The 24718-nt window shown below is 36.8% G+C and overlaps 2 protein-coding genes, 1 long non-coding RNA gene and 1 pseudogene across 3 annotated transcripts in view; 2 read left to right on the forward strand and 2 right to left on the reverse strand.

The window, feature by feature from the left end:
- The window catches only part of LOC132667958 (membrane protein BRI3 pseudogene), a 1323-nt pseudogene extending 468 nt beyond the window's left edge, over positions 1–855 (forward strand).
- Positions 856–3976: 3121 nt separating this feature from the next.
- COX7A2 (cytochrome c oxidase subunit 7A2) lies at positions 3977–10271 on the reverse strand. The gene is made up of 4 exons (XM_060615980.3): positions 10149–10271; positions 8596–8685; positions 5495–5579; positions 3977–4178 (listed from the first exon to the last, which is right to left on the reverse strand). The coding sequence occupies exons 1-4, from the start codon at positions 10164–10166 to the stop codon at positions 4120–4122; spliced, it is 252 nt and encodes an 83-aa protein (XP_060471963.1). The 5' UTR covers positions 10167–10271; the 3' UTR covers positions 3977–4119.
- Positions 10272–13799: 3528 nt separating this feature from the next.
- LOC132667292 (uncharacterized) lies at positions 13800–23101 on the forward strand. The gene is made up of 3 exons (XR_009605068.3): positions 13800–14798; positions 16133–16239; positions 22862–23101. It is a non-coding gene; the product is annotated as an uncharacterized LOC132667292 (long non-coding RNA).
- The window catches only part of CDC50A (cell division cycle 50 P4-ATPase accessory subunit A), a 39010-nt gene continuing 34136 nt past the window's right edge, over positions 19845–24718 (reverse strand). The window contains exon 7 of the mRNA XM_060615979.3: positions 19845–22526. Within this exon, the coding sequence (XP_060471962.1) occupies positions 22333–22526 (194 nt within the window). The 3' untranslated portion in view covers positions 19845–22332. The remainder of the gene's footprint in view (positions 22527–24718) is intronic.

The following is a 24718-nucleotide window of genomic DNA, read 5'->3' on the forward strand; positions in this document are numbered from 1 at the left end:
AAATTAGAGCCACGAACGGAAGGTTCCTACAGTGTTGCTTTGTTCTTTTAAAAAAACAAGCTAGAAGCGCGTCCCCGCCACTCCGAGCAGAGTCCCGGCGGGAGCCTCGGACCGGACCGCAAGGCCGTGTTGCCGGAGCAGCCGCCCGCCTACCACCTGGAGGCCCGCCCGGGGGACTTCGCCCGCACAGCCACAGGACCTTCGCCGCCGCGCCCCCACCGCCGCCCTACACCCACCCGGTCACAAGGATACCTACGCCGCCGTCCCAGGGTCTACGTTTCTATCCACCGTCGAAATGTCACCAGGTACCCTGCCCATTCCATTGTCGTTGGAGGCCGCCCCAGTCTGCAGAGTCGGGTTTGGGAGGACTTCTTCACCTTCCTGGGCATCTTCCTGGGCATCATTTTGTTCCCATTTGGGTTCATCTGCTGTTCTGCCTCCAGGAAGCAAAGATACCCCAAAGGCGGAGCAAGCCTTACTTTAAAGGGAAGGATACACCGGACTTTCCTACATCCTGACATCTTTTCTTAATGTAAATGTGTACAACAGCTTTGTTTGATTAAACTTTCAGGATTGTTTTGTAAAGTGAGGTGGGATAGATCTGGCTAGTGTGAGCTGAGGTTCGTGAGCACAGGAGTCATAGCCGTGGACACGCAGCAACACTGCTCCCAGGGTAAATGACAACCCAATAAAACACTGCTTTTATTTTTTGCAGTGTTCAATTTGAGAAAGGTGAGAAATAACGTTTTAAATAAACGAGATTCATACCATTGTGAAACACACACACACACACACACACACACACACACACAAAACCACACCCTGGGGAAAGACTCTTAGCTGCTGACTTAATACCTGGTCTCCTCTCCTTACTATATAGAACTCCAATTTTACTTGGCCATCTGCCCAGCTAAGACATTTCTTGGCCTCTTTGAATCCAGGCATGAACATGGGACAAAGTTCTGGCCAAAGACATCTAAGCTGAGGTCTTTGGAGCTTCTAAAGCTCTTTAAAGAGTGCTCACTTATTTGGCATGTTCTCTTTCACCAATCTTTCTTCCTGCGGAAAACAAAGAAAATGGCTGGAGCTTCAGGAGTCACCTTACAAGAAAGAAAACCACACACTGAGGAGAGCTGAATGACAGCTACACTTAGGATGTGGGTGAAATTGTGAGCCTGCCCTACCAACCCTGACCAGCTCATAGACCCTGCTTTGTGTCAAGTTGATATGGATATGAGATGAAAAGATACATTTCCTTTTCTCAGAGAGCCAACAAGAGAAGCAGCTAACATTGCACACTTGGTATGTACCAGAAACCATTCTTTGTGCTTTACATGCATTAGAATAACTATGTGCATTAAGTATTTATACAGATGAGGATATACATCTAGCAAGGTTAGCTATTCATGGTAATCCAAGACTTGAAGCTGGATCTTCTATCATGTGTGTGATTAACTACAATGCTCTACTGGTTTCCAGTCTCATCAATTATAATTCAAATTTGAACTCAAATTCAAAGGGTAAAAGTCTTGATGAAGAGGAGTACAGGGAACATAGGGGACAGAGGGGAGAATGTCAAAGTTTCCAGCAGAATCTTGGGCACTTAACAGGGTGTCAAAAATGAGTATGCATGGGACACCTGGGTGGCTTAGCTGGTTGAATGTCCAACTTGGGCTCAGGTCATGATCTCACGGTTTGTGAGTTGCAGCCCCACATTGCCTTCTCTGCTGTCGGCACGGAGCTCATTTTGGATCCTTTGTCCCCTCTCTCAAAAATAGTTTTTAAAAATGAGTATGCATTCACCAAGAAGCAGAGCAATATGAGATGTGATGAGAGTTCTTAGTTTGGATCTCAAATACGAAGACAGATGCTAAATAGGTAGATTTTCAATTATAGCAATCAATGTGAAACGGACAACAGACCTAGAGGCTGTACTGATCACTCTTCCAAGAAACTTGACTGTACAGGTGAAATGGAAATAGGGTATTCATATTTGTAAAGTATTCATATATACACTGCTATTAACAGTGTATTGAAGCTATCCCAGTCAACATTTAATCAAACATGGAAGATAAAGTATACTGGAAAGACCATGAACTTTAAGAATCAGGTAAAACTGGATTTGAAACCTTGTGCTGTCATTTATTTGTAGCTTTGCGTGCCTTCTGTGAGCTTGTTTCATCTGTAAATAAAATTCAACTTCATATAGAACAGCTACAGACTACAAATGTGATTTTGAGCATTAATACGAATTATAACAAAATTTCACTTAAATATATCTCAAATGGTCTTTATTAATGGAATAACATCATGGAATTTCTATTTAGTAACGGATACTAATCTCAAAGAGATACTGTATAGTAAAGATTAAAAAGGAGATTGGAATGAAGGTTGTTTCTTGATGGCCACATTTCAACACTTCTAATGGACTCTGTTCCATGGGACTTTTGGATGGGTCTTGCAATCTACCAGTAACTGTTAACAGCTCTCTCACTAAATTCTTAAGTATAGCAGACATTTTCACTAAATTCTGTCCAGCAACCTCTATTCTGGGATCTTGCCCCTCGACCCCTCCCCATCTCCACTGCTAGTTACAATGCAGATTTTTAAAGTGAAGGGCAAATACTTAAACTTAGCATCAATTTAAAGAATTTTTCAAGTATCTTAAGCATTCAACCTTTTACTTTATCCCATCTTGCCATGGTAACATAGCCCAAACATAACATTTTCACATGGAAACTGTTTTATAAATTGTGTTATGTCAGAAATAGTAAAGCACCTCTCAATATTGAGATGAAGGCGATCAGAGGATATCAGGCTGTTTTTTCTTTTTACTACAAAACAGTATCTTTCATATCATGTCATAAAAGCATTTCAAATCACTTTATGAAATTTGTAATGAAAGTTAAATTCTCCTCTGTAAAATGCTGACAGATATAGCTTGTTTCAAAATATCAGTGATTGCTTTTTAGCTCCAAATCATCAAATTGGACCAAACTCCAGCCCAACTTGACTTTCTCAACATTTAGAAATGTCTGATATTTATTCCACTCCCTTCCAAAGCAGTATTCCCTGCTGTTATTAGTAATAAGATGCTGTCAGAAGTTGGGAAGATCCCTGTATTTAGTGGCAGGTTAGATGTGGCTACCAAGATCCTTTCAAACCTTCAAGATTCAAGGCTGAGACCTCTTTCATTAGGTACCTTTTGAGATAGATTTATACTTTAAGCCTCAATGTTTCCACATGAAGACTTCGATTGGCTTTTTCAGATTTGACTCATTTTTTCTACATATACTTTTCTCAATTTTATGCAAAAATTGAAGTTTATAAAACCATTACTCATGGATTTCCCCTAGACTGAATTACACCTAGACTAGTGTTACAAATGTACACCTAGTAGAGGTAACAAAGTATGACTCCTTAAGTTCCCCTAGAAGATAGCTTTTAGAAATGAATTAAGTGTTTTAAGGGAAGTTACACTTTATGTTATGGATTATAGTAACATAATAGAAGCCCACTGTTAGTGTAAAAGAACAAGTCGTAAATTATTTTATAGTTTCTCTACTGAAGCCTAACTCTAAGCTGTGGAATAAATCTGATATTTGGACATATGCTAACATAGCTGAGAGAAAAAAAGAAACTCAAACCCCAGGAACCAAAAAATGACCTGTGTCCACTAACCCCAAGTTCTAGCATATCCTAAGATACAGTACAGCAGGGAGGGGAGGGATTCGAAGGAATATGCTTTCAAGTGTTACATTCATTCACAGCTGAAAACCATCCACGGTATAATTCTGAGCTGTTCTATTACATAATTTATTTATAAAAATAAAATTTCACCAGTATCACAATGGTATTTTATACAACCCTAGTGACTAAAGAACCATTTTTTTGCTCCCTACCTAAGAGTTACAAGGCTGATCAAAAACTGAAATTATTGGTATAATGTATCCTAAAGTGATAAAATAAGACAAAGCATGGTAAAGACTGCTTTATTGGTGGCAGTTAGTAGAAGTCAATAAATATTGTTCCCCAAAGAACTCAGTTAGGTATCAATTATTGGTCCAGAGAGAGCTGAATGAAACTGAAACAACTGCCTGCTGAGATGATAAACTGAAGTCAGTCTTGCTTCTTGGGAAATGAAGCCATAGCTAGCTGATATATGGCATATGCTGTTCCTGAAAAAGAAACAAAAAAAGAACTTACAAGAAATTCTGACATTTACATGTATAGACATAATATTCCAGCTAAAAGTTAACAGTAAGGGAAGTTTGGCATTAAGACTACTTTTATGGAAACACAGAAAAGTATTTTGATAGGTGCTGGTAAAATTTAAAATAACTTCAAAGGAAATTATTAGATACAGCACAATAATTTATTTGTCAAATTGACAACATGTAAAAAGTTTTTAAATAAGAGTAAGAACATATATAAAAGTTATTTCCATACTAAACTAAGATGGCCTGAAAAAATGCTAAGAATGATTCAAAAACCAAAAAAAGAGGTCAAGATATACAAGCACTCCCTAAAGTATATTATAAATATTAAACCAAGAAGAATGATACATCATTTTTAAATTATCAAATTTGATGTAAGAACAGCCAATAAGTGAATATTTTTAAAAACTAATTACCAGAATATCTAAGAAATAGTCACACTGACCAAAAGAATTTAGGACTCTAAAGGTCACTATCTGATTGTTGTCTTCATTCATAAATGCCTCTTCACTGTACTCAACCCAAGGCAAAGAAAGCACGTTGGTATCAGCCCGGGGACTTTGTAATTAGGGTTGAAATTCCAGCTTTTCCACAGAGGCAATATTACCTTGGATAATTAACATAATTTCTTCATCTTTAAAATGAGGACACATTACAGACTTAATAAAAAAGGTTACAGAAATCCATTTATGGGCACTTTTATCAATAAGATGAGCACACAGTAATCAAATAGTTCCCTTCCTCCCCCAGAGAGCAATCATTTAAAATCTTAACTCTGCTCCTAGCCTACCAATTTGTAATATTCCACTGCTAATACTGAACAATGGACCTGCCTAATCCACAGAAAAAACTATCAAAGCATTTTGTGTACAGTAATAGGTACTGTTCTTTCCATAGAGGTTTTGTTTCTGTCATAAACATGTATGTTCAGAGTTTAGATGTAAAGTGTGTTTTTATTATGTATCACAGTAAAAATGTTTAAAAAGCCCCTGTTATAGGAGATGGTGTAGAGAGAGATGTGTAAGGCCACCAGTAGCACACTCTGAAAGCCACCTCTATCATAAATACTCCTATCAAACTTTATTGGTTTAATTTTTTAAGACATTAAAATGCTCTTCTACAATATGTATCAATCATCCTCTTGAGTCCTTATGCAGTAAGATCTCAGATGCTGGAGACAGTCTTTCTAGTTAAAATACTGACATAGTAAAAGGAATGAAGTTGTTAGTAATCCTTATTGTTACCTATCTGTAAGTCAAGCATTCCAAATATCTTACCACCAACTGTAAGCATCATAGTGGCTCTATACAGGAGCGCATCAGCTATTCCACCCTTTAGATGCACTGGAATTCCATTATCCTCCTAGATTAAAAAAATAATAATAATTAATATATGCATCATTTGTTTTCAACTAAGTTCAAAAGACTAATCCATTCATATAAAATTAAGCACCTCCTCAAACCCCTGGAATTAAAATATGTCAATATCAAAATTAAAAGACTACAATTTTCCTGACTCTGTACCTACCACCACTAAAGTATTAAAATAAGAACTCCTAAAAATCAACATTCTTTCTCTCACATTTAATGAGATCCAGTAAAGATTTGCCTTCCAAGGAATATATAAATATTAAAGCTGTGAAAATATACTGATTGAGTTCATCAGCTGAATTATTAAAAAGATCAGGAATCCTCACACTTTTTTATTTCTTTATTTTGAGAGAAATAGAGAGCAAGCAGGAGAGGAGCAGAGACAGGGAGAGATAGAATCCCATGTAGGCTCTGCGCTATCAGGGCAGAGGTGGAGCTCGAACTCACAAATTTTAAGATCATGACCTGAGCCCAAGATCAAGAGTAGGACCCTTAACCAACTGAGCCACCCCGGCACTCCTCTCCTCACACTTTAATCATAAGGTAGATTTGGTTCAACTTACGATTTCTCAACTTCACAAGTGTGTGAAAGCAATACACGTTCAGGAGAAACTGTACTTTAAATTCTGAATTTTCATCTTTTGCCAGGCTAGCAACATGCGGTACGATCCTCTCATGATGCTGGGCAGTGGCAGCCAGCCACAACTCCCAGTCAGCCACACGATCACCAAATTTAACAACCAATGTACTTATCACCATTCTGTACCCATAAAACCATTCACTTCACTTTCAGTGCAGTATTCAAGAAATTACATGAGATATTCAACACTTTTATTATAAAATAGGCTTTGTGTTAGATGATTTTGCCCAGTTCATGTATGTGTTCTAAGCATGTTTAAGGTAGGTTAGGCTAAGCTATATCTGGTAGGTTAAGCATATGAAATGGATTTTCAATTGAACATATTTTCAACTTATGATGGGTTACTATTTTATGACCTAACTCCATCATAAGTCAAGGAAGATCTGTATAGGATACAAAATTTTATTTGGGAAAAAACAGGTATTACCACAGTAAAACAAAAAAAGCACGAATAATGTAACTACTTATAAAGGTAAACAACTCTGTCCCACCATCTTTCCTCATGAGAAAACCATTATTAACAGCATAGCTCATATTCTTAAATATTTTTTAATGCTTACGTTGTCTTACCTTCTAATTTACACACACACTTGTTTAATATACCAAATGAGATTACACTATATAAGGGTATGCTATATTCTATTTTTCACTTAATGCTGTCTTAAAAACTTTTGTTACTCCCTTTAAAACTACCTTATCCCTTTTAATGGCTACATAGAATGCCACTCTGCAAAAATATCAGAACTGAATAAGCCAGTCCTCTATTAATGGGTATTTAGGTTGTTGGAGTTTTAGTGGTATTAAAATCCTATGACAAATAACCTCTATCCTTTTCTTTATATATTTAAGCTACTGTGTCTGCAGAAAAGATTTTTAAAAGTGGTAGTCCCCAGGGGCACCTGGCTGACTCAATCAGTGAAGTATGCAACTCAATCTCAGGGTTGTGACTTCAAACCCCACGTTGGGCATGGAGCCTACCTTTAAAAAAAAAAAAAAAAGTGGAAGTCCCTGATAACAGGGTATCTGGTTTATTTTTAATAATACTCTCAAACACTCTTTATAACTTTTATACCAATTATACTACTAACTATTATGTATGAAAGTACTGTGTATGAATATAACTATCTCCCATACGTGGCTTACATAGCCTATTTTAAATCCTTCTATAATTCTAACAATTAAATAGGAGGAAAAACTTGTAATTTGTCATTTTAATTTGCATTTCTTACTGATCTGTAGGAACTTTTTTTTTTTTAATTTATTTTTTGAGAGAGACCGAGCATGAGTGGGGGAGGGGCAGAGAGAGAGTCACAAAATCTGAAGCAGGATCCAGGCTCTGAGCTGTCAGCACAGAGCCCAACATGGCCCTCGAACCCACAAACCGCGAGATCATGACCTGAGCCGAAGTCAGAACCTTAATGGACTGAGCCACCCAAGACACCCCTGTAGGACCGCTTTTTATACTAGGGATGTTAATCTTTTGTTATATTTTAAAATTTGCTCTCAATTTGTCACTTGAACTCATAAATGCAATTTTTGTCCTTTACAGCTTCTAGGCTTTGTAAAGACTTCCTTAGGAAGACTTCCCCACCCCTAAGATATAAAAAATACTCTCCTATGGTGACTATAACTAATAGCACTGTATTGTACACTTGAAATTTGCTAAGAAAGTAGATCTTAAGTACTCTCACCAAACACACAAAAAGATCAAGTATTTGAGGTAATGGATGTGTTAATTAACTTACTTACAGTAATTATTCATAGACACATTGAACATCACACTGTATGCACCTTTTTAAAAATAAAACCCATCAGGTACAACCTAAATATATACAATTTTTATTTGTCAATTGTACCTCACTAAAACTGGAAAAATATATTTCATTTTAATATTTTTGGCAGAAGAAGCATTTATATCTGCAATTTACCTTTTAATACACAATATAGAGGGACAGAACTTTACTTTCTTTAAAATAGTCAATTTTTCTAATGCCAATTTATCGTATCCTTTCCACACTAAAATGAAATAGCACCTTTAACATATATTAAATTTCTACATACATATTTGTTCTGTTTCTGGGCCCTTTCTATGGTCTATTTGTCTATTCTTATGAAACTACCCATAGAGTGCCAACCCAATGTAACTTCTCCAAACAAAGTGTCTTTGACCTACACCTTTTCCCTCTCATTTCTTCTACTTCCCCAAAGTCCTCCTGGATATAGGCCCAACTAACTATCAATAGGCGGTTTATTATTTTGCTAATACAACAAGATGAGTAACAACCAAACATCTCCAGATTTACTTCCTATCTCCAACTTTTGGTAATTATTATTACAAGTAACAACCTCCTATAAAATATTTCAGTACCTGAAATAGCTTTTGCTTCTCTGGAACCTTATTTTCCAACTGCCTACGTGAAGCAGTACTTATGGTCCTCTGGGCAATCTGACGAAGAGCCTGAAATAAAAAAATCCATATATACTGAGCAGATTTAGGTCTTAAAGAAACTTTCAAAACCAACTATTTTCAACTTCTACTATTACAGAAGAGGGAAACTGACAGTTAAAAACATACCCGATTTGTCAGTAACAGAGTCCTAACTAAACCAACAGCCAAGTTTTCCAACTTGTTGTCCATCCACTACTCTTTTTTTTTTAAGTTTATTTGGGGGGGGGGGGGGCGGGGGGAATATCCCAAGCAGGTTCCGAGCTGTCAGTGCAGAGCCTGATGCAGGGCTCAATCTCATAATCTCATGAACTGTGAGATCATGACCTGAGCAGAAATCAAGAGTTGGACGCTTAACCTAAGTGATTGAGCCACCCAGGTGAACCCATCTACTACTCTTTACATTAAAATTCTACAGTCTCCAAAGACCACATTCAAGTAGCAATTCATACAGATTCTGAGAAAAAAAAAAAAAAAAATCTTTACCTGAATTGAACTAGTAGTATCATATAATCCTTGAGTAAAACATACTGACATACAGATATTATGAGAATAAAGAATGGTTACAAAATACACTAAAAGTTCCAATGTTTTCATTTATAACTTTACCATATTATTAAAAGATCTATTCGACACTAAAATAAACTGACATGATTCCTACTTAATCAAAATGCTTTCCCCATTGCATTTTTCCTATAAAATAGGGAATAATTAATGAGGTACAATTCTTTTTAAAAAGTGAGTTGCATTATATATCCAGTTGAATTAAATAACGAAACAAATATGCACTCCACATTCCAAAACAAACCATATGTTGAGAGCTAAGTAAAACCTTATTGAATAATTACAAAAGAGAATGGTCACTGTTACATTTTCCTTCTCTTTTTCGAAATTTTGGGAAATTATTTCACATGCTCAAAGCCGATGGATGGGTGAAGGACACTGCAGGACCGCCTGATTGAAGCAACACTACACTTTCAACCATGACGGCTCCTGAAGTCCCAACAGAAACTGAATGACTTGCTTTTTAAACCGCATCCTGATGCTCACAAAGCTCAGAAACGTTGAAACTTTAGGCCTTTCAACGTACCAGTGAACATATTTCTATCTGAAGCTTCCGGGTATCAGAAACGTCCCACTTGGATCTTGAGTTTACTCATATCAAAATTAGCGACTTCATCAATAACCCATAGGGTTAGAGGTGACCATTAAGAAACCAAGGCTGTCTAACCCACCATCCTCTGGTCATTTCCCCAGCCTCTTCATTCCCTGTATCTACTCAGCACAGCCGGGAACAAGAGGAATAGTTAGAAGGGAAAGTAACGTCAGGCGAAAAGGACACGGACCAAGGTGACCTCAGAAGCCGCCTTCTCCCACCCTCCTTCCCTCTCAGGAGAGGTTTTTCAGTCATCCCTTAGCCTCCGCTCCCAACCTTCCCGCCCCACATCAAGAATGCAAGCCGAGAAGCTCCTTACCAGCAGATTCCGCAGCATCTTGGCTCGGCTACTACCCACCAACCGCCAACAACCGAACACCAGGAACGAGAACGGCAACACCGGAACCGGAACTGCCTTCTGGCCTTGCGCAAGCGTCAGGGAACTTAATACTTCGGACGGAGGAGGGGCTTGAGCCTCTAACCATAGAGAGCGAAAGACAAGCGAGAGCGGCCGCACGGCTGTGGCCGCTCTAGCCGACCGGCCGTTTCCGTTCCTTGCTCTCGTTCCTAAGCTGGCCGATGCTATTCAGGGGGCTGGCTCCTGGAGCTAAGGCTTGGAGAAGTAAACAACTTTTGAGACCGGAGAGGCAAGGAGTGACGTGTTACGTACTTTGTAACTAGCTTAGATGAAATTAATGTGAGACCAGGCTATCATAGAAAATTAGTATATTTTGAACGAGAAGGTATTTTAAAAACTTCTGAGCAAATTTTGAACCATTGTTTAGATGCTGAAAGAACACTGGGTTGGTCTAACTGTAAGCTATGAAGCTGGATGCAATACAAAACAAAAAGGTTAGCTCCTCTTACACGGATACAATCAGTTTTTTTCCGTAGAAGAAACTTTGTGAGGGCGTTATTGTTCCTTGTGCTGAGAATATGCTGTAAAGAGCTGCGTCGGGATATCTTCTTGTACCTTTGGATGCTGCACAACTCCCCATGCAAGAAACGCTACCAGCGTCCTGAAATTGTGAAAGTTGTTCGCTCGTTTCTCCATGTCTGGGGAAAATGCTGAAAAGAGGGGAAAATTTTTAATTGTGGGACAAGAAATGGGATGGCACATCGGTATTCTTTAAGTCTTGCTGTCCCAGGGCACTTTCCATGATTGGAGTTGCTAGGCAGAGCAAATATTGGATAGGCTGCCAGTGTACCTTGCTTCTAGCAGTCGTGCCTAAATAATGCCACTTACAGAGATCTTTAGTCTTTGTGCCCACCGAGTGTGTATAAATGTAAACATAAAAATACTTATTCTATACTAAAATAAATCTTCCCACCTTTTTTAAACAAATTTTTATAATTATTCCATTGTCATTTCAAATAGAAAGTGGATGATGTATGGGTTCAGCATAGGTGAAATGTGTAGATAAAAATTAGTAATATCAAAATCACTATTCCTTCTAATCTTTTGGGTTAGATCCACCAAGTTATCTGTGCTCAGTCTTCCTCACCAAAGTTTGTAAATACCCAATTCATCTCTTCTCTAAATAGGGACCGAAAGTTTCTGGCTTATTCTCCCTTCTGCATTATGCACTGTGATGGAATCCTTGAGGACAGTTACCAGGCACCAATAGCTGGACATACAAATTTTTAAAAAGTGTACTCTGAACTTGTTAAAGCTGTATGTGCTCTCTTACATTTTCTCCATCTAGACAACTAGATTGTAAACCTCTCAAGAACAGAGATTATTGTAATTTTTTACCAATCCCCCAGTACTGCTTAAAGGGTTAAAGGTTAACCAGCAGATGAATTAATGACATATATTGGGTGATTGATAGATCTATATATTGGATAGAGGACATTTATGACTCTGTCCAAAAAGAACCAAAGATTCAGATAAAATAGATTCTGAAATAGATGCAGATCCTTATTTGTATGTTACCTAGTACAATTTTTCTTCCCTCTTTCCTAGATCATTCCATCAGCATATAAGCATATTCCCATATTAAACAAACAAGACTTTGATTTCAGTTACCATACTATTTCTCTTCAAAAGAAAACAGATTTCTTGGGGCGCCTGGGTGGCGCAGTTGGTTAAGTATCTGACTCTTGATTTTGGCTCAGTTCATGATCTCACAGTCTTGAGATCAAATCCATCAGCACAGAGCCTGCTTGGGATTCTCTTTCCACCTCTCTCTGCCCCGCCCTCTCAAATAAACAAACAAACAAACATTTAAAAAATAAAAATAAAACAGATTCCTTTATATTTGTCTTCTTCTCTTCCTCTCCTAATTTTTTAAATTCCATTTTGGGTAGGCTTTTATGGCTTTTCCTAGGATCCCCAATAGCTTCTACATTATTGAATAAACTGTCAACCTCAATTTTCATTTTTTCCATCTATCAGCAACTAAATTTAACATAATTGATCATTCCTTCACAATATGCTTTGTTTTTAATTGGGAAATAAGCCACAAATGCCATACAGTATAACATACAACATGTATGTACAGTTTCATACATGGTCCTCCATCCACTACTCTTTTGATGGTTTTCCATTTCAGTAGTGTTTTTAGTCTCCTGAAACCTCAAACTCTCAATCTCTAAATTTCAGAGTACCACCTTTACATTCATCCCGTCTGTGATTTCATCTACTGCCATGAAATACCATTTGTGTGCTGGCAAATTCTCTAGCCTGACCTTTCCCTTTGACTCCAGACATCTCCACTTACATGTCTAATGAGCATCGCAAACTTATGACCAAAACTGAATTCTACTTTCCAGTCCTTTATTTTCAAGGCTTCTCCTCTGCAATTTTCTTCATTTCAAGCCCCAAACTTTGACTGTTTTCTATCATGCCCTATAAACTAATCCATTAGAAAATTCTGTTGAATACATACACCTTCAAAATATAATCTGAATCTGACTGCTTTTCATTTATCTCCACTGCTACCACAACTCCAGGCCAAGCCATCATCATCTCCTGTTTACATTACTGCAAAAGCCTTTTCAATTAGTTTTCCTACTTGTACTTTTACACTCAGTCGATTTTCCACATAGCAATGATCCTTTTAATGATATAAGTTAGATAATGACTGTTTATAACTGTTTTCTTCATTGCTGTACTTGCAGCATCTAGAATAGTAACTGGCAGATAGAAAATATTCAGTAATTATTGGTTAAAGGAACAGTATGCTGCATAAAGAATGAACCTATTGGGAATAAAAATTCAAAACATCTTTGATACTCATTGTGCTACTTTCAAACAGCTTTTAGTCCCAGGATTCCTCACTCATTGTCTCCTTGCTCCTGTTCTATAAATTGTGATTATCCTGACAGAAAAATATACCTGAAATTTGCCTGGATGCCTATCAAACTTTATTGGATCATCTCAAGCACACTTGAAATTTGTTACTAGATTTGTAAACTCATGCTCTGCAGCAGAGCAGAAGAGTTCTTTCCTTTTTTTTTTTTTTTTTATTTTGAGAAAGAGAGGGAAAGAGAGCGCATAAGCACAATCGGGGTAGAGGCAGAGAGAAAGTAAAAGAGAGAAACTTAAGCAGGTCCCATGCCCAGGGCAGAGCCTGATGCCAAGCTTGATCTCAAGACTGGGATCATGACCTGAACCAAAATCAAGAGTCAGATGCTTAATCAGCTGAGCCACCCAGATGCCCCAGAAGGGTTATTTTCTAAAGTTTCCTTTCCAAAACATCAGCTTGAGTTTCTTTGTAATATTAGAAAATTATTGTTAGATTATTGGGAATGATTAGGAAGTATTTCCTTCAGAAGGTTTTTGAACACTGTTAACAGAACTGGCAGTACTCTATTTAGATATATAGATGGATAATCTGAGGTAAATAATGGTTAACTAAAGCCCGAGATAAGTTTGTGTGAAAATAATTCACAATTACTGATGTAAAGTTGCCAAATGACATAGTTACTCCATCTTTCTTTTCCTTTAGAAAACAAACAAGATTACAACCCTTACTTTGATCCTGCCTATAGCATCTATTAATTTAAAAAGGAAAGCCAGAATAGTGTTTTGTGTAATTGGGATGTGTGTTTTAATTCTGGAAGCATGCTTAATCCATTTCCAGTTTTACAAAAGCAAATATAGTAGAACAGTTTCATGTGAGGTTTAACGTACAAAAATTACTAGTCAGATAAAAGATAGCACATCACTATAATTCCATATGTTCTCTGATTACAGCTAGGAATTATGAAACACTTGGCTATCACTTAATTGCTGTATTTATTATTAAATAATTTATGTAATTGCAAGCCTTGTCTTTTCATCATTAAAGTTAAGGGGTGGCTTTGGCTCTAAAATCTCTGGCTCTAAAATCCTTTTGTATGAAAAAATAATATATACAATATATGAATGAGTTCACTCCTTGTTTAACAATAATTTATTGACAATTTAATATGAATCTAACACTTTGTAAGATGCTCTGGGGAAAACTTTTTAAATCCCTGACCTTCTGGAGCATAAAATCTAATTAGGAAGGTAATAATAAACACATAATAATAAATCATGATGTGGACATGAATGTGAGGTTTCTGACTTAACTCTTAAGATGGCTGACCATACCATTCACTATGTCAAAAAATGTAAGAGAAAGCTAGCTAGAATGGCTTGGTTTCTGTTTGGGCCTTACTAAGCTTGAGAAATCCAAGGACAATCCAAGAGATCCATACTGAACAATCTAGAACTCAGAAGAGATGTCAAGGCACAAGAAAAGATAAAGAAACTAGTGCAAAGATGGTGGTAGAAGTGATTAGGAACTTATGATTGCTCAGGGAGTATAATCTCAAAGAATTCCCAACATTTTATATGGTGAGCATAACCAAAGGATGTATAAAGGAGACTAAAGACAGGTAAGTATGAAGAAAATCAGGAGTTACCCACAAAGCCACATGTTAAGAATGAAGAGGGAAGGATGGTGCCAAATTATCAAATGGAGCAAAAAGTTCAAGGGTGAGTTTACTGCCTGTGACAAAAAAAGGTGGGTGAGAATTGTTCATTGTCATTTTTCTATACTTTCTGTTAAGTATTTGTCATCTATCACTTCCCTTATTCCTAAAAACAAAAATCTGTCAAGAGGGTATTGAAACTCCCATTTTACTGACAGGAAATGGTAAATGATTTAGGAGATAAAATAATCTGAAGGTACAGTTTACAGACATAAGAGCCAAGTCAGCCTCCTTCTAAGACCCATACTCTTTCTACTGTATCTTTCAGACAGAGATGATAGTAAACAGAATACAGTGTGACTGTGAAATAAATCCTTAGCTAAAACTGAAGATGACAAAAAATATAAATTACTCTTTTACAAGCTTTGTTGTGAAAAGGAAAGACAATACACCCCAGGGATTACTTCAGACCATTAATTCAACTGCAATTAACATGTATTTTTTTTATTTTTTTTTAATGTTTATTTATTTTTGAGACAGAGACAGAGCATGAACAGGGGAGGGGCAGAGAAAGAGGGAGACACAGAATCTGAAACAGGCTCCAGGCTCCGAGCTGTCAGCACAGAGCCCGACGTGGGGCTCGAACTCACAGACTGTGAGATCATGACCTGAGCCGAAGTCGGACGCTTAACCGACCGAGCCACCCAGGCGCCGCTAACATGTATTTTTAAAGCCATTCTTTTCTGTATTTCTGTTCCTTAAAATAATGTGACACACAAATCTTGATAGTGAAAGTAATATACAATGAGTTCAATCTTCTTCATTACCCTGGATGAAAAAGCTTGTCACACATCAACAGACAAGCTCCCACTAATATCACTTACAGTAAATAACAAGTTTATCTTTTAATATTTTTAAAAATGCTACAAAAGCACCAAAAGGTACTTCAAGGTGTTTTCTGGTTTTAAAAAAGTGGATGGCCCCGAGTTTATCTCTTCTCCCTTTCACTCCAGTAACATGAAAGGGAATTGAAAAAGTAGGAGGTATTGATAGGCATCATTACCTTAGATGAATCTCAAAGGCATGCTAAATGAAAGAAGCCAGATTCAAAAGATTAAATATGGTATAATTCCATGTATGACATTCTAGAAGAAAAACTATGGGGAAGGAAAAGACATCAGTGGTTGCCAGAGAAATAATGAGTATAAAGGAGTAGTGTAAGGGAGTTTTGGGGGGTAGGGGTGATGGTATTGCTCTGTATCCAATGGTGGTTACACAAATCTATGCATAAGTTAAAATGCACAGAACTACACACACACACACACACACACAAAGTAAAGCTTACTTTATGATAATGTTTCTACCTAATTTTTTTTTCAATGTTTATTTATTTTGGAGAGAGAGAGAGGGTGCCACCTGGGGAGGAGCAGAGAGTGAGAGAGGCAGAGAATCTGAAGCAGGCTCCACGCTGTCAGCACAGAGCCCAATGTGGGGCTTGAATTCAGGTGAGATCATGTCCTGACCCAAAGTCAGATGTTTAAATGACTGAGCCACTCAGGCGCCACCTGTTTTATGATAATCCAGAACAATTTTTTAAAATTTACTTACCTCTTTTTGGAGAGAGAGAGAGACAGCACGAGTGAAGGAGTGGCAGAGTGAGTGAGAGAATACCAAACTGGCTCTGTGCCATCAGCACAGAGCCTGATATGGGGCTCAAACTCATGAACTGTAAGATCATGACCTGAGCCAAAACCAAGAGTCAGACGCCTAACCTACTGAGCCATCCAGGCACCCCTAAAACAAATTTTTTAAAGATATGAGTCAAAAAGGATAGAGAGTTGATAGGGGGGAGAAAACCAGAAAAGCATTTTCAGCAGATTTCTAGAAAACAGAAAGCAGACGGAATATGAGCAGGACAGAGGAAGCTGTAATCTAGAGACACTGTAAGGGGGACACCAGTGAGAAGCATGCTGATTGGCCCACAGCCCCTGAGAAGTTCAGACTTGGATATAAAAATTATAGCAACAAGGAATAGGCCTGAAAATGACTAGTTGAAAATTACATACAACAGAATGGTGAGATCCCAAAACCTCTGCCCTCCCCCTCTCAGCCAAATACAATCTCTCACCTCCTTCACTGTCTCCCATGGGTAGGAGATAATTTTTCTCTCTATAAAGTAATGGAAGACAACCAGGCAGAAGGGATGTGCAGAGGGATAGGTATAAAGAAATATGTATAAAGTAGAAAACAGAAGGTGAGGTGGAGAACAAGGCAGAAGGAGGGAGTTAAAAGCAAAACAAAAAAACAAACAAACAAAAAAAACCCAGACCCCCCTTGGACCCCTTCCTTCTGAAGAGGACCAGTGAATTCCTTAGAGACTGAACAGTCCCCGTCAAAGAAAAGGCCTCCAGCCAAACGACTGGCTCCCTGACAATCATTCCCTAACGCAGTACTTCTCAACATTTGATCCCCTTACAGTTGCTGACCTGCCAACTCCTTATATTACTTGTCTACGCTTTTCATAATGAATAGGAACAAATAATTCACTGAGTGGCATTTCTGAGTAGCACTGCGCTAGTGAAGCCCATCACTTGTCAAGCACTGGCCACAAACAAAGAACTTTCAATTAGTCTTTTAGGGGCCATCCATATATGACAGATGGTCAAGACTAGCCAGAAACACAAAAAAAGTCACTTAAATGGTCGAGAAAAAAAAAAAAAAACCTAAAACTTAAAACAACAACAACAAAAACCGATGCTAACAGAATAGGAAAGAAAAGCATATATACCCTCAAAAAATATTTACTTTTTAACATTTATTCATTTTTTGAGAGACAGAGAGAGGCAGAACATGAGCAGGGGAGGGGCAGAGAGAGGAGACGCTGAATCCAAAGCAGGCTTCATGAAGGCTCTGAGCTGTCAGCACAGAGCCCAAAGCGGGGCTCGAACTCACCAATGGCGAGATCATGACCTGAGCCAAAGTCGGACACTTAACCGACTGAGCCACCTAGGCACCCCCTCAGAAAAATATTTTATCTGTGAACTAAGATGAATATTTTTTAGAAACAGAATAGAAATAAAGGAAGTCTTAGAAATTAAAATACTTTTTAAATATACATAAAATTCAGTAGACGATAAGGCTGGAAGATCAAAATGAAGAAATCTTTTAGAAAGAACACAGACAATAGTGTTGAAACAACTGGAGAAAAAGAGAAGAAAATTAAGCATCAGTCTAGGAGGTCTAATATCTGCTTAGGATAGAAACTGAGTTCTCAAAACCAACAATGAAACCTAGAAGAGGGTGGAGCAATACCTTCAAAACTCTGAGGGGAGGGGTGCCCGGGTGGCTCAGTCGGTTGAGCGTCCGACTTCGGCTCAGGTCATGATCTCACCATTGGTGAGTTCGAGCCCCACTTCCGGCTCTGTGCTGACAGCTCAGGGCATGGAGCCTGCTTTGGATTCTGTCTTCTTGCCCCTCCCCTGCTCATGCTCTGTCTTTCTCAAAAATAAACATTAAAAAAATTTATTAAAAAAAATCTGAGGGTAAATTATTTTAAACTTAATATTGTATATGTAGTCAAACTATCAGTGAGATGTGAAAATTGAAAAAAGACATTTTAGACATGTAAAGGACACAGAAAATTTGCCTCTCAGCTACCACTTCTTAGGAAGCTTTAAGTGCTTTAGGTAGTGCTCCAGTAAACTACAGAATTAGGAAACAGATCCAACATAGAAAGGTGACAAGAGGAGATCATGGGATAATGGCTGTGTAACTGGTCAAGAAAACAACCAGCTCAGATTGGCATAAAAGGACAAATACAGAATAGATCTCCCTAGTAAAAACAGGGAATCAGATTATCTGATATTTGGGGACAAAAACCCTTCAAAACTATTGATGAGAATATGGTGGACCTGACAGAATAACTGGGAAAAGCTTAAGATAGGTTTCTAGAAATTATGTGTTAAAAATGAGGCAATTATTAATTCTAGGAAAAATAAAATGATGTGAAATGTAATAGTGGTGCAATGCTTTGCTCCACAGTCATAAGTAATAATAGCTACTGTGTTTCCCAAATATGATATAACTGTAATAATAATGGGAGAAGGAAAGGTATGTTAAAGAGCTTTAATCAGCAGGTTAACATTATCGAGAAGATATTAATGATGACTACAACCATTAAATCAAGCAATAGCAGACTAGGCATATTGTTTAGATACACTAAAACAAATGCCAAAAGATAACTTTTGGACTCAAAGTGATTATCTCTAAGACTTAAAGAAAGTTGGGACAGGGACTACTGGTTTTCATCATAAGGCTTGTTGATTTTTTTTAACTGTATATACACGTTACTTTGATAAAATATAAATTTATTTATTTACAAAGCTATAAAATCAAATAAGGTCACCGTGGTCGATTTGATTTTAGACATGATATTTATTTTGAAATTTTGAATGACATTAGGGGAAATATGATTTTTATGTTTATTGAATGGAGCATGGGCTAAAAAAAAGCTCTAAAACACTTCACTAGATCATCCAAACTCTACAAACATTTATGCATCAAAACTCCTCTTGAAACAGCACTCCTTTACTGCCTCTCCCCTCCTTTCAAAAAACACATGTTTATAAAGAAGACTTTTCACCTTAACCAACAAAGGACGATACAAGAATTCTAAGGCATTGTTTCCATGAAGATAGAAGGTGAGCGTTCATTAACCCTCCAGTCAGCTGTTCTCTTTCCTGGTCTGGCTTTTTGTTTCCTGTATGCCCCACCCTCTTCATTATTTCATCATCCTTACTTCTCTACCACTTCTTCCTTTTCTATTTACTAGACACTTCCTTGATCTAATACCAAATTTAGCCCATCTACCTATAACTCAGGTGACAATATGACCACCTCCTGGTAAGAACAGATGTTTCTAAGTAATATATACAAACCTTGCAGTTAATGCTGTCAAAATGATTAATATATATCCATAATGGCAATCAAATCTAGACATAGAAATGTTAAAACGTGGGATTTATTGACCTTGGGCTAAAATTTAGTGCTTAAACATTAACAACAACACTGAGGCATTATTATTTTAGCAAGACACTTGAACATAGCAAAATTAATTTTGTTCATTTTTATTAATACAGAACATACTAACAGAACATTATCTTTAAATATAATCAAGGTTACAAACAAACTGATACTAACCAATAAACAAAAAATATTCACTTGACTCTCCTCTTGGTTGAATAATTCTCCATTTGGTAGTACAATTATTTTTACCAATTCATTTTTAACTGCCTTATGATTTCAATGAAACTTCTTAGCTTTTACATATTAAATAATTCCTTCAATTGGGAAATTTCATATATCAAAATACTTCCTGTAAGTCAATGCATTCTTCAATGCCTTCTACTTAACCTGAATGCAATAAAATGCAGTATGATTCTCTAAAAGTTGAATATGACATTAATATTTCCAAAAGATGAGCATAAGCCCCATAAAAAAAGAAATGTTTTTCCTTCCCACCAGGCTTCGCAGAGGCCATATGAATGTTCCACATTCTTCATAATTAGTAACAGGAATCCCTTAGCGCTCAAACAGCAGGAGACGGGAAGGAAATTAGGCCATCGATGAACTTGTAAATAGATAAAACTCCAAATATATCTTAAGATTCTGTCTTCACCCCAGATGAGAAAGTGTTGGAAGGGTCTTCAACTTTTCTTTCGTGGCACCTTTGGTCCCCTAATTAGAAAAAGAGACGCAGGACGGCAGTCCTCCTTGAACAAAACAAACTCAATCTGGGAAGACTGGCAAAAACCTTCTCTCCCAGTGATGTGTCCCAGAAAATAAATTGCCATGTGAAAGAGGGTCAATGGTCAGAATAAATAACAATATTCTGAAGGACTGACAAGACAAAGAATATTTTTAGACAAAGAATACCCTATGCACTCAGAAATTTCAGGATAATCATACATTAAGTACCTCATGCAAGTGCTATTCTACCAGTTAAAAGTAATTATGAATTACAAGTTCTTTTAACTAAATTTCATGTTATACAAAACTTAAGAAGTGTGGCACATTTCTATTAACCATTACATTATTTTTTGTTGTTTTTTTTTAAAAAAAAAACATATATTAATCAAAATTGATACATTACCCAGACCTTTTGATTTAAAATATAACTGAACAAAATCATCCCAAACTCTGAATAAACAGCCATTCTTCTATACAAATATAGGAGTTATTTTAGTTAAAAAAGAAAAGCCATTTCTATGCAATTAAGCCACCTCTGATTAAGACATACATTTTCATGCATGTTGAAAAAGTAAGTTTACATTCAAGAGTAAGTTCCATAGCAAACAAATTACAGCATTTATTCAATAAGGAATATTAAAATAATTCCAGTTAATAGAAAATAAAGTAACTTCAACCATATATATTATAATTTATCATGTGCATACTGCAAAATCTCCAGAATTTAATTAGGAAATTTAAAGAATTTATTTTTTAAGTGTCTTAGGAAAAACCAACCAAAATAATTGGTACCTTAACCAAAGAGAATGTGCATACATCTCTATATTTGACCTATATGCAAAAATTGAATGAAATATGAAAGTCACTGTTTTCTAAATTTTCTACAATACAACATTAGTACTTAAATCAAAACTTACCTGCAAAATAAAAACAGCCTGAGGTATTTCCAATGCTGAAGCAAATTTCTGAATGTTAAATACAAGAATGAAAACAGTTTCCTCTGAACACTTACATCTGGCAGAAGATGAAGGTCTGCCAAGAAATTTTCCCATCTCACCTATATTCTTTTGTCCCTTATGAAGTATAAGCTTCAAGGGAAATGATCACATGTAAAAACATATCAAGTGAGTTGGGGTTCCTGACTGCAACATCTTAATCAAATGGAAAAAGGAATTTTAAATTCTCCCACCTGAGACCCATCTGACCTCTTCAGACATGACCATTAATTCCTATGCTAGACAAGGTAAGCATGTCCTTTGAAAAAAGGACAAAGCTATACTTGACAAAGAACTGTACTGGATAAATGGAATACTTGAACAACCTCAACAAAGATGGCACTTTAAGCCTTTACACATGACACATGAAAATGATGAAGTGTTTTATTTAGATTTAGATCTTTTTTGTAACTCTGAATCCTGCAAGGTTAGCAAGGTGTTATATTCATACATCTTGTAATCCCTTTCTTCACACAACAGGCACACATATACAGCATCACATGTCAATATAATATTATCAACACAGCATAAATATTTAAGCAATAGATGCATTTCACATAAAAGAGACTATGCATCATATGGCCTGACCCAACAAAAAGCAAACATTAGAATGCCATTTCAGCAGTTACGGTGTTGATATGATCTATATAGTTAATTTGTTTCATACCCGTCATATAGTTCCGTAAGACATCCATAAGGAAGAAGCAAAGGACAAAAACTGTTTTTTTTAAAAAAAACCAAAGTTATGTGCCAACTTCAAAAATGACATACTAACCAGACATCAGCATTCGAAAGCTAGGTTGAATAGGACTGGCCTTGATGCACATGCAGTAAATCTGTTTTCAGAATATAAAATTAAATGGTAATGTCAGCAGTATTACTACTGTTTCTATATTTATGATTGATTACTAGTAGTACAACTCCTAGAAGGAAGGAGATGGATCCAATAGTGATGTAAGCAATCCCCAAAAATGGATTTTTTCCTCCCATCCATGAAATAGTGCTCAAGATCATCCGTTTTCGTCCATCAAAAGAGTGTACAGGGTAATCTGAAGAATGTATAGGAAGGCTTTTCCATGTCTAGTTACTTGATCTTTAAAACACAACTTAAAAAAAATTTGGCATTTAATTGCTTGTAATTCACTGGTATAATTCTATGATACACAGGCACCTTACTCACATTTTCCGAACCACAAAATAATTACATGACTATTACCTTGAAGCACTGATTTAGCAAGTTAAACATTAGTAGTGAAAACCAATATAGTTTACAAGCAAAAACAACTGAATTTAAGGGTTAAATGGCTTCTCAGGTACTTTTACTCTCATTACACAGAAGGGGCAAAAGACCACAAAGAAATGTAATGTGAAAAAAATATTTCAGATGAACAGCAATAAAACCAACAGAGGAAGAGAAGACTGACAGACCAGAAGAAAAAGGAAGAATGAAGAGGTTGGAGGTCTCTGTGAGCTCAAAGAGCATGTGTAATAAAAGAGTAATTATGAGAATATAAGAGGACTCAGAGCACAAGGTCAAAGAGTATGATATTGAAGTTTTAACTTGTTGATTTGGAGCAATGACAAAACTCATAGTGTGATGCAGAGGTGATGGCTGAAAGAGAGTAGAAATGAAGGGTGAACTGTTAAAGAGATTTAAGAAATGGGACACCAGTATATTCGATGAGCTATCTACATGGACCAATTCTAAGATTTTGGCAAGAATTAGAACAGAGAACACAGAACTAAATCCCTATGTGAAAGGTTTACAACCTTTTCAAAGACATCTTTTGAATCAAGTTTAGGCCCCATTTGTTTCTCTCTGCAATTTCCCATCCCTACGGAAGTGCCCTATTACTCCAAATGGCAGACTCTGCCAGTTTCTTAAATCAACCCTAAACCTGAAGCAGGAGTGATTATAATAAGAGTTCTAACTAATATAACACTCTGGGAGACAAACTATCAAATCACTCATGCTAGCCTCTCTGTATCCCAACCCCCCAAAATGGGCTTCTATCTTAATTCTGGTGTCTGGTTCCCACTTGATACCTCATTTTTATAATTACCCTTGATGCTTCGCAGACCCAAATTCCTGTCTCGTCAGTCTTTGAGAGCCTAAGTTCTTTGATTTCTCTTCTCAGTGCCTTGGATGCAAATAGTCTCTTAACTAAGACAAAGTACTAAGTACTCCAAAGACTTCCCTAAATTATGCTCTAGGCTACAGGGTGGTATCTGCCCTTACTCCTTACTAGATCTTCTGGATGCTGTAACAGAGCTGCCTTCTACTCTGGCACTAGCCTCAGGATAATTGCTCCTATGTGGGCCTCGTTTCCAAAACGTGGCTACTTTTAGTCTGTCATTATCAGGTCATATTCAGTTGCATACTCAGGTGCAAAATTAAGAGGCTAAGGATCCAAGAAGACATTTGTTTTGAAATTAGGTCTATTAACCATTCACTAATACATTATAAAACTAAAACTAGTTTTAATAGCTCATTTGGATTATGAAAAATCAAAAATGCGAAGCATTAGCAAACATTCAAATGCTAATATTTGAGAAAATTTTCATTCATGATATATGTAAGCAATGGGCTACAGATTAAAAGATGTAAGGACTTTGTTTAGAATAAAGGGTAGTGTCCAATTATTGTCAGCTAAGGAAGACTTTGTAACCATGCCAATATGGCTATGGCTTGGTCTGATTACTTGAGTGAACTATCTAGGGATGCGGCCTGTAGTAGTGGCAGATGGTAAAGTCATGGCCTTTGGAGTCAATGGCTTGATTAGGAACCCCAACTCTTCTACTTATTATCTGCATAACCTTAGGTAAGTTACTTAAATGCTCTATGTTCCTATATACGTGGCTACGTACATGGAGATGATGATACCCATCTCATAATGCTTTAAATAAAATAAAATAATGCATGAACAGTACTTGGTACAATGTTGACATATAATCAGAATGAAATAAATTATATTTATCAGCACTGAAAAGTACACCTGAATTATTAACGTAAAATAATACAGCTAATGATAAAAGTGTTTTGGTACTATGAACATAATAGTTACAAACAATTATGTTGATGTGAACTAACATTCACTGATTCTTAATATCTAAAGAATATATAAAAGTATATATAGATACATATATCTAAATAAGCTGAATGCTAATTTAGCATCAGTTGTGTTCACTGGCCTTTGCATTAAGCTCAATTACAATTTCCATTGTAGAAATATCTAGCATA

The sequence above is a fragment of the Panthera onca genome, chromosome B2 (genome assembly GCF_046562875.1).
Source record: "Panthera onca isolate mPanOnc1 chromosome B2, mPanOnc1 haplotype 2, whole genome shotgun sequence".
NCBI classification, from domain to species: domain Eukaryota; kingdom Metazoa; phylum Chordata; class Mammalia; order Carnivora; family Felidae; genus Panthera; species Panthera onca.